Genomic DNA, 15,430 nt, shown 5'->3' with positions numbered 1-15,430 from the left:
TACCCCTCTTTTGCCTCTTGGGACTTTCAAGTGAGCTCTGTTCCCTCATTCCTCAAGGGGTCTTTTCCAGCTCTCTCCATTTTGCAGTGGAAACAGCTTTGGTTTAATCTGCAAATGCAGTTTGTGGATTCTGTGCTGTTTGTCTGTCTGTATTGCTGAAGCGCTCTTTCTTGCAGCTTCTTTGTGCTGATTCTTCTCAGGCTACGTGAGGATTGATCAATGCAGGCATGGGGAATCTGCCGCTCTCCCAGTGTTGTTGGACTGAAACTCCAGGCATCCCTTAGTCATTGGCTCTGTCAATTGGGGCTTAGGAGAGCTGGATCCAACAACATTTGTAGGGCCACTGGTTATTTTGTTTATTTTTAAATTAAATTTATATCCTGCCCTTCATCCAAGGATCACAGGGCTATTTACAGCAATTTACACAATTTGCAGCAATTTACACAAACATACACAACAAAGTGGGACGCGGGTGGCACTGTGGGTTAAACCACAGAGCCTAGGACTTGCCAATCAGAAGGTCGGCGGTTCGAATCCCCGCAACGGGGTGAGCTCCTGTTGCTCGGGCCCTGCTCCTGCCAACCTAGCAGTTTGAAAGCACGTCAAAGTGCAAGTAGATAAATAGGTACCACTCCGGTGGGAAGGTAAACAGTGTTTCCGTGTGTTGCTCTGGTTCGCCAGTAGTGGCTTAGTCATGCTGGCCACATGACCTGTAAGCTGTACGCTGGTTCCCTCGGCCAATAAAGCGAGAGGAGCACTGCAACCCCAGAGTCGGTCATGACTGGACCTAATGGTCAGGGGTCCCTTTACCTTTACCTTTAGACACATGATGCTAGTTACAGCTAACCTTTGCGTATCCTGTCTTGTAAACACATCCAGCATTTTGCCAACTTTTTATTTAAACCAGCTCCCCTGCCCCATAAAAGGTAAACGGCGTTTCCGTGCGCTGCTCTGGTTCTCCAGAAGCGGCTTAGTCATGCTGGCCACATGACCCGGAAGATGTACGCCGGCTCCCTCGGCCAATAAAGCGAGATGAGCGCCGCAATCCCAGAGTCGGTCACGACTGGACCTAATGGTCAGGGATCCCTTTACCTTTTTACACAACATAGTAACCAACCAAATAAATTAAACATAGATTGTTTAATTAGCTGTCCATGTCCTTGAAATGGCCTGATCTTAATGGTACCTCAGTGTGTTGAAGTATTTGAGTTTGGCATGCATTGCTTATGATCTCCCTGCTCCGAGGGAGTCCTTCCTTGAGTTTTGGTTTGGTGCGGTTTGCTTCCTACCAGTGGGTGACATACTGTGACCTGGATTCTTAGGGGACAAGGGAGTCCATAATCTGAATGGCGATTGATTTTTGGAGGGGCTTTTCTAAGCACAGAAGCTTGTTTTCCATGGTGTTCCATTCAACTGATTCCCTCCTTGCAGTGGTATTGCAAAAGCTAAGTCCATGGCTTACCTTGCCGAAGGACACGCACCCATCCATCTGGACAAGGTGGAGTGCAGTGGCACTGAGCACACCCTGGGGGAATGCGTCACCCGCAAGAGCAACATTCACAGCTGTTGGAAAGATGCCGGAGTGATCTGTGACTACATAGAGGAGGAGGAGGAGAACCAGGCAAACACAAATGCAGGTGTGTGGCATATTAACCCTACCCTTCTCTCTCCATGGCATTTTCAATAGTTGTGTGTAGACTTTAGCATGAAGTTTAGCTTCTAGAGAATCATGGCTTTCATTAGACAAAGAGCAGCTTTGCATTACAGCAAATGGCAACTCCAAAAGCAAATAGCAAGTTGTGGGAGCTATTCCCCCCACCCTGACAAACAAAATGGGAAGAAAGGGTGAAAAACACTCCAACAAACTCTCAGTGACCCTTGGCCCTGATCCCACCCCCTAAAACACACACACACACACACAAGGCAATATGCACCAAGTTAACCCCGATGGCGGCGCTGTGGGTAAAACCTCAGTGCCTAGGACTTGCCGATCGCATGGTCGGCGGTTCGAATCCCCGCGGCGGGGTCCGCTCCCGTCATTCGGTCCCAGCGCCTGCCAACCTAGCAGTTCGAAAGCACCCCCAGGTGCAAGTAGATAAATAGGGACTGCTTACCAGCGGGAAGGTAAACGGCGTCCTGTGTGCTGTGCTGGCTCGCCAGATGCAGCTTGTCACTCTGGCCACGTGACCCGTAAGTGTCTGCGGACAGCGCTGGCTCCCGGCCTATAGAGTGAGATGAGCGCACAACCCTAGAGTCTGGCAAGACTGGCCCGTACGGGCAGGGGTACCTTTACCTTTACTAACCCCAATGAACAGGGTTATTTGTGACATCCACACTCTTGTCTTTTATCCAGGCCCCTAGTTCCTGCCTCCAAAGCAGGCCCCTACGTTAGATTCCCAAAACCCCACCCTTCCTCAATCCCACTTAATTGTTTTGCAGTGTGTGAATTACCCAATGGACAGATCAATCCTAATGCTCCCTGACACTCTTGTTTCAGAGCCTACCGCTGGCAATAGCTTGTTGACTTCTTGGTAAGGCTTCCCACTCCCAACCATGGTACTTCCCTCTGCTGACCATGGTGCTGCAACCTAGCATTGTCACCACCGCCATCAACATTTGCTATTAAAAGTATGTCCTTAAAAGGAAGATTATGCCATGATACATTTGTTAGTGTTTTAAGGAGTTTTAAGGGTTGTTGTCAACTTAAGGCTGATACCGCCTCCAACTACAACATCAAGTATCTCAACACCAAGAGTTTCCATGACCTTTATGCCTGCCTAGGGCTGCAACTGATTTTTAGATCGAATTTGCAAAAAGTGTGCGCAACGTGCATGTTTTATTTTGTCGGAAACAATTATTTTCTCCGGTGCTTTGTTTTTACGGGTGGGGAAATGCTTCACCAGACTCTTCTTGTTTTCATTTTTAGTTTTCAGTATTGACCATTAACGTTCATGATGGCTTGTAAGCATTTCCCCTGGTTTTAATCTATTGAAATTTTCATGCAGGATAGTGGTGCAAGAGAAGGGAAAAGTTGTCTTTTAATTAAAGTGGTATTATCTTTCCAAAATCTTTATACAAGGGCAAAATGTTCATTAACGGAGTACCGGCAGATTGTGTTGAAGGGCTATGATGTGAGGCTATGTGTTTAAATCACTTTGGCTTTATTGGCAGGTTCAATATTTGGCATGTGTGGACGGCGCTTGCTTCACCATCGCAAAAAAAGGATAATTGGTGGAAACAAATCTCTCAGGTACCTCACTTGCAACTTGTAATAATAATAATAAGGATGTTGCTAGATGGAGAATGCAATACTGTGCTATATGGACCAACGGTCTGAGCTGGTATAAACCGGCCTCTTATATTCCTAGCCCAGTTGTTCTGTTGCATGATAGAAAAATGGATTAATTTGGGTGTATTTCATAGTTCCTCATGAGGTTTGCATGAATTACCCAGAGCGAAAGATTAACACTGCTCCCAAGTAGTGTTTAGGATTATTTCTAATCCCTTCTAATCATTTGGTCAAAGGGTGAGATTCCTGATAGTCAAGCAATAGATGGGCAAATTTAAGAGCGGGGTATGTTCTTTGTTTTGGTCTTTTGCAATTGCTGGTGAAAATGCAGTTAACTAGGCAGGACTCATTTGGAATTCTATTCTTGCTCACTCCAATGGAGCCTGTAGTTGATCCAGCTCTGTCTTGATTCTTGGGGAGACGCCCTTTTGTATTGCTCACCTCTGCTGTCTTCAGGATGGGACATATGCAGGGCCGGCTTTACCATTAGGCAGAGTAAGGTGGCCGCCTCAGGTGGCACTTTGTAGAGGACCATGTCACCTGACTCTGCACTGTGTACTCCCTGAGCTAGCCTCTGCTGCTCCAGGTGCATTGGAGGACAGTACCACCAGACGTGAAGTACAAGTCAGCTGCTGGGCTACTTATTGTTCTCTGCACATCTGTGGACATGGAAAGAGCTTCTATGTAAGAGGGCCCAAGTATGGTTTCCAGACCATATTTACTCCATATACATTTTACAGTGGTACCTCGGGTTACATACGCTTCAGGTTACATACTCCGCTAACCCAGAAATAGTGCTTCAGGTTAAGAACTTTGCTTCAGGATGAGAACAGAAATTGTGCCCCGGCGGCGCAACAGCAGCAGGAGGCCCCATTCGCTAAAGTGGTGCTTCAGGTTAAGAACAGTTTCAGGTTAAGTACGGACCTCTGGAACGAATTAAGTACTTAACCCGAGGTACCACTGTATTTAGAAATTAAGCTGTACCACATGACATAAGTTTTTGAAATAATGTATAAGTGATTTAAACCGCAAAAAGGCACAAAAGGAGCAAAAGGAGCAAAAACGGCCCGAAAAGAACAGGAAAACTGCAAAAATGGCATGAAAAGAGCAGGAAAACAGCTAGCGGTCTTAGGAGTCTTTGCTGCTGCAATCCCGGGAGCCTTTGCACCAATCTTCAAGGCCTGTGAAGAGTTGGGGTTTGAGAAAAGAGGTTTGGAGGGAGCGATTGTAGTTGGGCGGATTTTTGGCAGAGTTCGGCTTTTTAGCTGCTGTTCCTCACTATAAGCAATTTCATGTATACACGTGCTATCCAGGAACGTACCGTATTTTTTGCTCTATAAGACTCACTTTTTCCCTCTTAAAAAGTAAGGGGAAATGAGTGTGCGTCTTATGGAGCGAATGCAGGCTGCGCAGCTATCACAGAAGCCAGAACAGCAAGAGGGATTGCTGCTTTCACTGCACAGCGATCCCTCTTGCTGAGATTCAGAATATTTTTATTCCTTGTTTTCCTCCTCCAAAAACTAGGTGCGTCTTGTGGTCTGGTGCGTCTTATAGAGCGAAAAATACGGTAACCCCTGCGTAATACGCCTGCATTCATCCTTTGCCGAAAAAACTAAACAGACAACAACAGTTTCCCTACACACCTTCCACTGAGTTCTTGCATCAATCAAAAGCTCCAGTGCTGAATTAACAAATAACTAACCAGTAATCATGTATAGAGAAATGGGTCCACTAAATGAAAACAACCCAGTAGCAGCAGGAAAAAGAAGAATCACCCATTGCCTCCATGCCTGGGGCAATACAGACACCCTCTCCTTTTCACCTAGGGTTAAACCCCTTCCTCACCAAAAGACTTGCGCCTTGATTGGTTAAAAGATCTATGCACGCTCACAGGCATTCTGACATATGTAAGTGCCAGGAAATGTTCTGATTGGGACTATTTGTCCGTCCTGAGTTCCATCTGCCTCAGATGTGTCTATCTGGGCTCCTGCTTGCCACAGCTGTCTGTACTGGGGTTGCGTTTGTGGCTGCTGACGCATTGTGCTTTGTATGCATGGTGTGTAGGGTGATGTCATTGGGTCATTTGGGCATTGCTGTGCATTGATCGGCTCCTTTCACGCATGGCTAATGTGACAGCAGGGATGCACAACGCAGTGGTCGGTGGGTGGCATCGGAATTGCCAAGGACACCGAGGGAATGTCTGCCAGTGTTTCTATGTTGACTCTCCTTTAAAGCAGGTTTTATCTTGTTGTCTACTTTGTCGCTTAAGATTGTGGCTACGTTATGCCAATGTTGTGCCGTTGTTTGCAGCCACTGGTGTAGCAATACCATACGACTACACTGCCCAGCTGCAGTTCTAAGCACCCTTACTAGACAGTAAATGGAACTGAATTCAGTGGAATTTAAAGTTAAGGGACCCCTGACCGTTAGGACCAGCCGCAGACGACTCTGAGGTTGCTGCGCTCATCTCGCTTTACTGGCCGAGGGAGCTGGCATACAGCTTCTGGGTCATGTGTCCAGCATAACTAAGCCACTTCTGGCGAACCAGAGCAGCGCACGGAAACGCCGTTTACCTTCCCACCAGAGTGGTACCTATTTAACTACTTGCACTTTGACGTGCTTTCAAACTGCCAGGTTGGCAGGAGCTGGAACCAAGCAATCGGAGCTCACCCCGTCGCGGGGATTCGAACCGCCAACCTTCTGATCGGCAAGCCCTAGTAAGAAATAGTATCATGTATATACTTCTTTGGAACTGAATGGTACTCTCTTCTCAGAAATAAGTTGACTTAGGCAGGAAAATGCTTGGCCGATCTAGATAATTGCTCCTTCGTGTCCTTTCCCACAGAGCAGAGTCTATTCAGTAATGTTATACTAGGGAGCTTGGGACAATGACAGGAAGATGGTTCAAATGCAAGTGATGGGAAACTCAAGCCAAATTTAAAAAATACAAGTGAGATCTTGCATTTGAGCCTGTACTGTGTCAACGATGGTGATGACAAAAACATAAACCCTTTTCTGCCAGTTTTGCATTTATGCAGTGCCACCCAGTGGAATTACTCTGAGTGGTTTGGGGCTTCCTTTAACTAGGCCCAGAGGCTGGTTTTAAGAAGCCATAATTGGCACATTGTTTTTGCGGTGTGTTTTCAGAATTAAAAATATATATGCTGGCATCCATCATGATTTGGATGCTTTGGACAGACTCCAGCCGTAATTTATTGAATGAATTTAATTACTGAGGACTAAGGTTATAAAATGAGGGACGCGGGTGGCGCTGTGGGTAAAAGCCTCAGCGCCTAGGGCTTGCCGATCGAAAGGTTGGCAGTTCGAATCCCTGCGGCGGGGTGCGCTCCCGTTGCTCAGTCCCAGCGCCTGCCAACCTAGCAGTTTGAAAGCACTCCCGGGTGCAAGTAGATAAATAGGGACCGCTTACCAGCGGGAAGGTAAACGGCGTTTCCGTGTGCTGTGCTGGCTCGCCAGATGCAGCTTTGTCACGCTGGCCACGTGACCCGGAAGTGTCTCCGGACAGCGCTGGCCCCTGGCCTCTTGAGTGAGATGGGCGCACAACCCTAGAGTCTGTCAAGACTGGCCCGTACGGGCAGGGGTACCTTTACCTTTACCTTTAAGGTTATAACAGAAAAGTTGCTTGTAGGAATGCGACATATTGCCTATTTGCTTGCTCTGTGCACCTCTTGGCTCATAAGACTGGGAAGAAGCGAGATGGCTTACTGAGCCCAGTAGACGTTTAATGCCTTGTTATGAAAGGAGGCAGTTTTGAAACCACTCTGAAAGCAATGGTCTCTGAACTCTGATTATTTTTCCAAGTGTCATCAGGTTGGATTTGGGGGCAAGGTGCTTGCATACCTCTAGGCATTCTTAGATTCCTTTATCTAGACCCATTTTGATCCCGATTTGGTACTGAAACTGCCTTGGCTGTCCTGTTGGATGACCTGCCCCCAGTGCTATGGCAGGACCTAAGCAGGTGGATTCTCTCTGCATCCTCTTATTGCCTTTTTCACGAGCCTTCAGTTGAATACCCTTAGCGATGACCTCTTGCTGTCTGTACTTGTACAGCACCAAACACTAATGAGCTCATTTCAGTCATGATATTTATGCTGGTGACGCTCACTTTACTCTAGAAGGTTGTGCCACTAGCTAACAGAGTTTCTTTAAGAAAAAAACGCAAATCAATGAAGCATGGAGCATCCTTCACATAACCCTTCCTTCTGTTCTTATTTCGTCTACCTCTGTATTTTTCACGTTGCCTCCCATTTCTCTTTCAGAGGAGGCTGGCCTTGGCAGGTCTCGCTACGTCTAAAGGGGTTTCACAGAGATGCTCGTCTGCTGTGTGGAGCGACTCTTATCAGCAACTGCTGGGTGCTGACGGCAGCACATTGCTTCAAAAGGTAACAGGCTGTTTGCAAGTAGTCCTTAAAGTGCAGAAGTGCAAAACACAATTGCCATTCTGTCCCCAACTCAAAACCGTCAACCTATGGCCCTCACCTAAAATACCTACCTAAGAGAGCCCACAATTGGCCACCTTTTGTGAACACAAGAGAGTGGCAGTCTTGAGATGGTGATCTTGTGTATTCACATTAGTGCCATCAGTTAACATGATGCCTTGCAGAATATCATGAACAGAAAAGCTGGGTCTGTGCCCAGGGAGACTGCAATCTAAATTCCAACGCTGAACAAGAAAAGAAGAAAAAGGTGAGTCATCTCTATGGATGAGTAATCGACTGACTGATCATTCTCTCATGGCCAGGTTTGGAGTAGATGTACGGCGCTACCTGCTGCGTGTGGGAGACCACCACACTGGTGTGAGGGACGAGTTCGAGAGAGAGCTGCCGGTGGAGAAGATTGTCCTTCATAGGAACTACCAGTCTAGCAGCAACGACAATGACATTGCTTTAGTCAGAATTCGGGGCAAAAGCGGCAACTGTCTTTCCTTCAGCCACCATGTCCTTCCTGTCTGCCTTCCTGAGAGGAAGGAGAAGTCTTCTATAGATAGACAGGCCTGCGTCATATCTGGCTGGGGAGATACAGGTAAGTTGTAGATTGTGTCAGGATTTTTCACATGGAAAGAGATAGTAAGATTTGGGGTGTCTGTTCTACCCAGCTTTGGATAATCTTTTAGGGCGCTCAGTATACAGAGACAAATTCAGCATCAAATTAAAGCACAAAACAAGCTGATTTGCAGGAAAAACAGTCTTTTTGCCAAATTCATTTTAAATTCTGCTAAAGAAAAAGACTGAGGTAAACACAGTCTGCACTAGCCGTTGGCTGAGAACTCTGGAATTAATTTAGATACCCTCCCTGCTCATCTGATAGGGCATTTATTGAGATATTTGCAAACATTCCAGATGTTGGAAGGTTTAAAAATTGCCAACGTATAAGGCCTGGGAACAGATGCACCCATTTGCCACTGTTGGGAAATAGAGGGACAGGCAATGCCATCAAATGTGCTGATTAGACTGAGTGTATGACTGCGGTGTCTCTGTATCATAGCAGTATGTGAACTACATGTGTAAATACTGTGTGTATTTGCTAAGTGCTTGGGAAGATGTTGGAGTGTATGAAGGAAGACTGGGCACAGGAAAGGCCGTGCACAGGAAATCTACCCACAAATTTATGCAGGTTTCTGTTTCTGTTTTCATAGTTGCAAGGTTTAAGAGGGATAATCCCAGATAGGCACTACTGAATAGGCTGCCAGCTACCCTGGCGTTATAGAACTCTGCAGATGATCACATAATACACATGGATTATTCCCAGATCTCAGTCTGCATGTCCCCAGATCACCCTAATTCTTTTCCTATGATCAGCAGCATGTGGAAAGCAGTGCTCCAGCAACCACTGCAAGATCACTCTGCTCTACAAGGATTTGGGCAGTTCAGTTTGCAAAATTAATGTATGCCTAGACACATGATAGGGACGCGGGTGGCGCTGTGGGTTAAACCACAGAGTCTAAGACTTGCCGATCAGAAGGTCGTCAGTTCGAATTCCTGCGACGGGGTGAGCTCCCGTTGCTCGGTCCCTGCTCCTGCCTACCTAGCAGTTCAAAAGCACGTCAAAGTGCAAGTAGATAAATAGGTACTGCTTCGGCGGGAAGGTAAACAGCGTTTCCGTGCGCTGCTCTGGTTCGCCAGAAGCGGCTTAGTCATGCTGACCACATGACCTGGAAGCTGTACGCTGGTTCCCTCGGCCAATAAAGCGAGATGAGCACTGCAACCCCAGAGTCGGTCATGACTGGACCTAATGGTCAGGGGTCCCTTTACCTTTAGACACATGATGCTAGTTACAGCTAACCTTTGCATATCCTGTCTTGTAAACACATCCAGCATTTTGCCAACTTTTTATTTAAACCAGCTCCCCTGCCCCATAAAAACACATTACAGTCATACCTTGGTTGTCAAACAGAATCCGTTCCGGAAGTCCGTTCAACTTCTGAAAACATTCGGCAACCAAGGCACGGCTTGCGATTGGCTGCAGGAGCTTCCTGCACTCAGTCAGAAGCTGAGGAAGCCCTGTTGGACGTTCTGCTTCCAAAGAATGTTTGCCAACTAGAACGCTCACTTCTGGGTTTGCGGCATTTGGAGCCCAAACGTTCAAGTTGCAAGCTGTCTGGGATCCAAGAAACGACTGTATAAGAAGATCACATCAAAATCCACTTCACATTGCATTAAAATACCATCCTGGCCTAGGGAAGGATATTTTTTTTCTATGTTAACCTAATCAAAATTGTGCCGGAGAACAATAGTTGTGTTTGGTGGGTAGGATTTTTTGTTATCTGAGCTACACTAGATATATAACCTATTATTGTTTCAGGGAGGTCATACTCAAGGACGTTACTCCAGGGCTCGGTGCCCCTACTCCCAAGAAGAGTGTGCAAATCCCGTTATGGAAAGAAGTTCACTAATCGTATGCTGTGCGCTGGGAACATTTCTGAAGATAACCGGGTGGACAGCTGTCAGGGGGATAGTGGAGGTCCGCTAATGTGTCAAAGGTCAGGTGGACACTGGGTAATTCTAGGGATCACTTCCTGGGGATATGGGTGTGGGCGAAAAGACTCTCCTGGCGTTTACACAAAAGTCAGCAAATTTGTGCCCTGGATCAAGAAGGTGACCAAACTGATATAAGACCGTTCAATCCAAAGATGGATTTGTGTTGTTTTACACAGCAGTATTTGGGCAGTGGCTTAGAAGGATGTCTTTTGTCTCTGGTTGGGTGTCTGTTTTTTGCTGGTACCTAAACAAGGTTCGTTTGCAAGCGGGCAGCGAGAAAATATTTTACGCTACTGATAGGAAAAGGTGAATGAAAATTTAACATCCTTGTGGCTGATGTATTCATACAAAGTTCTGTTTATTGAAAGAACAAGTGGTGGCAATGCCACTCTTTCCAAAAGAGCTGCCACACTTCTTCAGGGCACAGGGGAACATGGGCTTGGTCATATTCCATGGTGCTGCTAAATGGAATATTTCTTATGGAGTGTCCATTCACACAAACTTCTACTCTTGCTACCCCGGATTACTCTGTGCTGTTCACACCAGATCACCTGCATGGTTTCAGCTACCTGCTTTCTTCTGTTTCCACTCAACCTCTTAATCTCTCTTTTTAGGCAGATATACAGTGAAGGGTGATATTGACTCAATTCAGATATCATGCCAAATCATGGTTTGCAATTAGGTGACAACCCAGAATTAGAAACTTTTGCTGGAAGTGGGATTGCAAGCCATGGTTTATGCTATCCTTGGGTTGGTGTGATGCTTGATTTTATAGACACCACTCTGTCTCTAGACTCATCTAGAGCAGAAATGGCTAACCTCTGGCCCTCCAGATGTTGTTGGACTCCCATCATCTCTGACCACTGGCCATGCTGGCTGGAGCAGATGGCTACTGGAGTCTACAACTGTAGGGTCACAGGTTAGCAACTTCTAGTTTAGAGGCTGCTGAGCCACAGGAAGAGTAGGGAATGTAGGAACGGATTGCTCTGAGAAAACAAAAATGGATAAGGAGCTTGCAGTGACTTGCCTTTTGTATGCTTGGAAGTTGCAAACATTGGAATATGTTTAATGAAAACCATGATTTGGCATGTCTGAAATGAGCTATTGTGCTTTTAATCTCACATTGCTCTCCTGGGTGGTCAGCGGAATTATTTTTTCCATAGAACTTCTGCTTCTCTCCCACACTCCTCCTTTCTATATTTTCAGTTTTCCTCCTCAGGTCAGTGAGAAAGTTTTAGGATGCTGACTGGGAAGATATGTCTGACTTCTCCTCCCCCTCCCTGTTTAACATTTGTCTACATACCTCCTTAACATTACAACATCCCAGATGTTACATATATCAAGAGAACAGTTTTGGAGGGTAGCATTTGAAATATCTTGTAGCTTTGGAAGACAGGCAGAAGTTTGTGATTTCTGATCATGAACAAATGCCCCAAGATAGTGTGGCTGGACAGGGAAACAAAACCTTGAGACAGCTGAAAACATAGTACTTTAAAGTGTTTGTGCCATTTTAACTGAAATGAATGAAACGAAATGTGGCATATTCATTTTATTCCCTCGTTTCTTTCATAACATATGTACACTCCTGCTGGTCAGCACCATAAGATGCAGAGTTCTGAAATATATACTACCTGGAAACTTTAACCTGTGTCTTCCTACGTGTTTTTTTAAAAACACATTAGATGAACAGTTATGCAAATTACCACAGATGTTTGTTTGTGTGTTGTGTGTTACATTGCTGGCTAACTATTGCTTTGTGAGGCAGGCTGCTGGTTCATAGCCCAGAGTGGTCAGGTGATATGAGCTCTTGAAACTGCCTGAATGTTGAGATCTTCCTCAGTAGCCCTCCTGAGCCCGACGTCAGAAACAAGGCAGGTGATGAGCAGAGAAAGACCCTGCTTACAGCAGCACTCATCTTTGAAATACCCCCACTCCAGGCTTGTGTGATGCCAACTTTTTATATGTCCAGGGCCTTTAAAGATCTGTTTGTTTTGTTGGCGTCTTGGGAGACAATGGAGGAGTATACCTTTCGGGATGACATCAAAACCATTGGAGAATTACAGTGCCTGCTGTGGCTGTAGAGACTGATGCAGGTCAAAGGCCTGGAAACGATGCCTTATGAGGAACGGCTAAGGGAGCTGGGCATGTTTAGCCTGGAGAAGAGGAGGTTAAGGGGTGATATGATAGTCATGTTCAAATATATAAAAGGATGTCATATAGAGGAGGGAGAAAGGTTGTTTTCTGCTGCTCCAGACAAGCGGACACGGAGCAATGGATCCAAACTACAAGAAAGAAGATTCCACCTAAACATTAGGAAGAACTTCCTGACAGTAAGAGCTGTTCGACAGTGGAATTTGCTGCCAAGGAGTGTGGTGGAGTCTCCTTCCTTGGAGGTCTTTAAGCAGAGGCTTGACAACCATATGTCAGGAGTGCTCTGATGGTGTTTCCTGCTTGGCAGGGGGTTGGACTCAATGGCCCTTGTGGTCTCTTCCAACTCTATGATTCTATGAGAGACACATTTTGTTGCAGCTGGGGCAGATGAAGGCGTCCAGTTTTGCTGATGCACATGTACCGTCGTGTTTCTTCTTTCTGTGCTCTTCCCTTTTAAGATACTGTTTTAAGAAAATAATTTGAATTTTACCTTGCTCTGGTTTTAATATATGGTTTTACCGTTCTGCTGTTTTGTTATTATTATTTATTTTATTGGTTGTTTTATCGTGCATTTTTATTTGCCAGGAACCCATCGTGGTTCAAGTTTCAGATACAAATTTGTGCCATTAATTAGAAATGATTAGGAGATAGTTGGGACTCTGTGTTTGACTGAGTTTCCCCTGAGCCTGGGAAAGAGGGAGTGGTGGAGGTGGCAGTTTTGGAAGAAACAAAGAGAAAGATTTGAGTTGGCTCCAAGGGGTAGCTCTCTGCAGAACAGATATGGGGAAGTACATTTGCTGCCTTGTTGGAGTGCCTTTTTGACTCCACTTAGGTTTACTTGTATATTTGTAAATAAACTAAATATGACAAAGAAGAAGAAAAGTGTATGTCTCCAGTTCTTTCTCAGTCAAAGGAAATCCACCCTGGTCATCATTGTCACGGAATTTTTCACGACAACTCAGAATGAACAGCATTATAAAATCATGGTAAGATGTCTATGGTGTATAGCAGGCTTCCTCGGCCCTCCAGATGTTTTTGGTCTACAACTCCCATGATCCCTAGCTAGCAGGACCAGTGGTCAGGGATGATGGGAATTGTAGTCTCAAAAAAACATCTGGAGGGCCACAGTCAAGGAAGCCTAGTGTATAGTCCTAGTTAAACTGGGACCCTTATTGGTATTTATTAACTTCAGAGCTTTCCAAACTAGAACATGTGGCTGTCTTGCCGAATCAAGGGAAAGGCTTTCAGATGTGTGTTAGATGGCCACACCCATCCTTTTAATCTGAACTTCCGCTCTTATATTCTAATAAATGTAAGATTTTTATTTTTATCATTGGATTTATAAAAGGAAATGAAAATAAAGTTGCTCTCAAGTCTCATATGCAAAGCACCCCTCAAGTGGAAGAAGACTACCTCTCTCACTCTCATCACTGGGAATCCGTTGATAGCATGACCGGTTTTCAGAAACTAGCACATATGTTGATTAATGGTACAGTAATGTATCTTTTGATTAAAATTTTAGCTAGTGCAAAACAACATAGCACTGTTTGCTTACATCATCCACAAACCGTCCCCTTTTATTCAATTAAAGTCAACACACTATCCCTCCTGCACTATAAAAGACAAGGCACAGTAATTACCAAATTGTCTGTTCTGTGTTATTAGCATGAGGTGTAATTACAGCTGCCAGTGTTAATTACTATCATCTCTTCCTCACAGCCTAGAATGTGCTTTTCAGACAATCTATTCACCGGGGGGGGGGGGGGGGGGAAATAAAATTCTGAATACCGAAGAACTAAAGGTCTAGTTACTGACTCTCTGTTATCTACTCTGTTTGGGAATCCTGTTTGGGTCCAATAGATGGCTGTAAGGAAAGCATCCAACATTGTTTGAAGAAAAATAAACCATATTTCTTAAAGCCATGACGGTCTCCACTGCATCTTCTTCTATTCTCCAAAGGGACACAGACCCTCTGTGGGGGCCTGGGACCCCATGGACTTTTGCTACTGCTCGGTAGAGAGGGGCAGGTATCTGACTTTTGTACCAATATACCGGTAGTTGTGGTGTTAGTGACTGCATGAGCTGTCTTCAGATTACAGCACAATGGGCTGCTGAATACGGTGGTACCTCGGGTTAAGAACTTAATTTGTTCTGGAGATCCGTTCTTAACCTGAAACTGTTCTTAACCTGAGGTACCACTTTAGCTAATGCGGCCTCCAGCTGCCGCTGCGCCACTGACATGTGATTTCTGTTCTCATCCTGAGGTAAAGTTCTTAACCAGAGGTACTATTTTTGGGTTAGCAGGGTCTGTAACCTGAAGCATCTGTAACCTGAAGTGTCTGTAACCCGAGGTACCACTGTATTGCCTTTCTACGACATCTTACCATAATTCACCTATTTACACCTTCAGTCTGCGTGGAGGGAGTCCAGATCTTACGGCATGGCTTTTTCAGGAGGCAGCAGTGCAGCCTGCCTGCAGCCAGCCTCCCCCAAAGATGGATCTCAGTTTTTTCTTCCTCCTCCTTCCCAGAAAACCCTTTGCTCTCCCCCAGAGCAGTTACCCTGGCAACCTCCCCAATCCCCAGTCTCTGGTCATACCTGGGGCAAGGGGGAAGGAGTTCCCTTATATTGTTAATGGCCGTTTCTTGTTTCCTTGATGGCATAGCTCTGCCAGGTTAGTTTGCATAAACCAGCTCAGGAATCCTCTGTCTGGCAAGTTCTGCAGTTTGTGTTTTAATCCATATCCCAATTAATACAAATCCTTGTATTTATTCATTTTTAGGAGGGTATCCCACCACATCTTTAACAATATTTACATAATTGTCAAACCATTGATGATCTAACTTGTACAAACAAGATGAATTTTAACAGGGAGAAATGTAAAGTATTGCACTTGGGCAAAAAAAATGAGAGGCACAAATACAAGATGGGTGACACCTGGCTTGAGAGCAGTACATGTGAAAAGGATCTAGGAGTCTTGGTTGACCACAAA

The 15,430-nt window shown here is 45.4% G+C and overlaps 1 protein-coding gene across 1 annotated transcript in view; it reads left to right on the top strand.

Annotated features, from left to right (window-relative positions):
* LOC310677413 (neurotrypsin-like) overlaps window positions 1-13,321 on the top strand; it is a 39,483-nt gene extending 26,162 nt beyond the window's left edge. The window contains exons 13-18 of the mRNA XM_083440378.1: window positions 1,432-1,637; window positions 3,172-3,250; window positions 7,570-7,692; window positions 8,052-8,332; window positions 10,112-12,380; window positions 12,799-13,321. Coding sequence (XP_083296504.1) covers window positions 1,432-1,637; window positions 3,172-3,250; window positions 7,570-7,692; window positions 8,052-8,332; window positions 10,112-10,422 — 1,000 coding nt within the window. The 3' untranslated portion in view covers window positions 10,423-12,380; window positions 12,799-13,321. The remainder of the gene's footprint in view (window positions 1-1,431; window positions 1,638-3,171; window positions 3,251-7,569; window positions 7,693-8,051; window positions 8,333-10,111; window positions 12,381-12,798) is intronic.
* The last annotated feature ends 2,109 nt before the right edge of the window (window positions 13,322-15,430 follow it).

The sequence above is a fragment of the Podarcis tiliguerta genome (genome assembly GCF_965153285.1).
Source record: "Podarcis tiliguerta genome assembly, chromosome: 5".
NCBI lineage: Eukaryota > Metazoa > Chordata > Lepidosauria > Squamata > Lacertidae > Podarcis > Podarcis tiliguerta.
The sequence above is the reverse complement of the archived record's forward strand: the minus strand, read 5'-3'. Positions and strand labels throughout refer to the sequence as shown.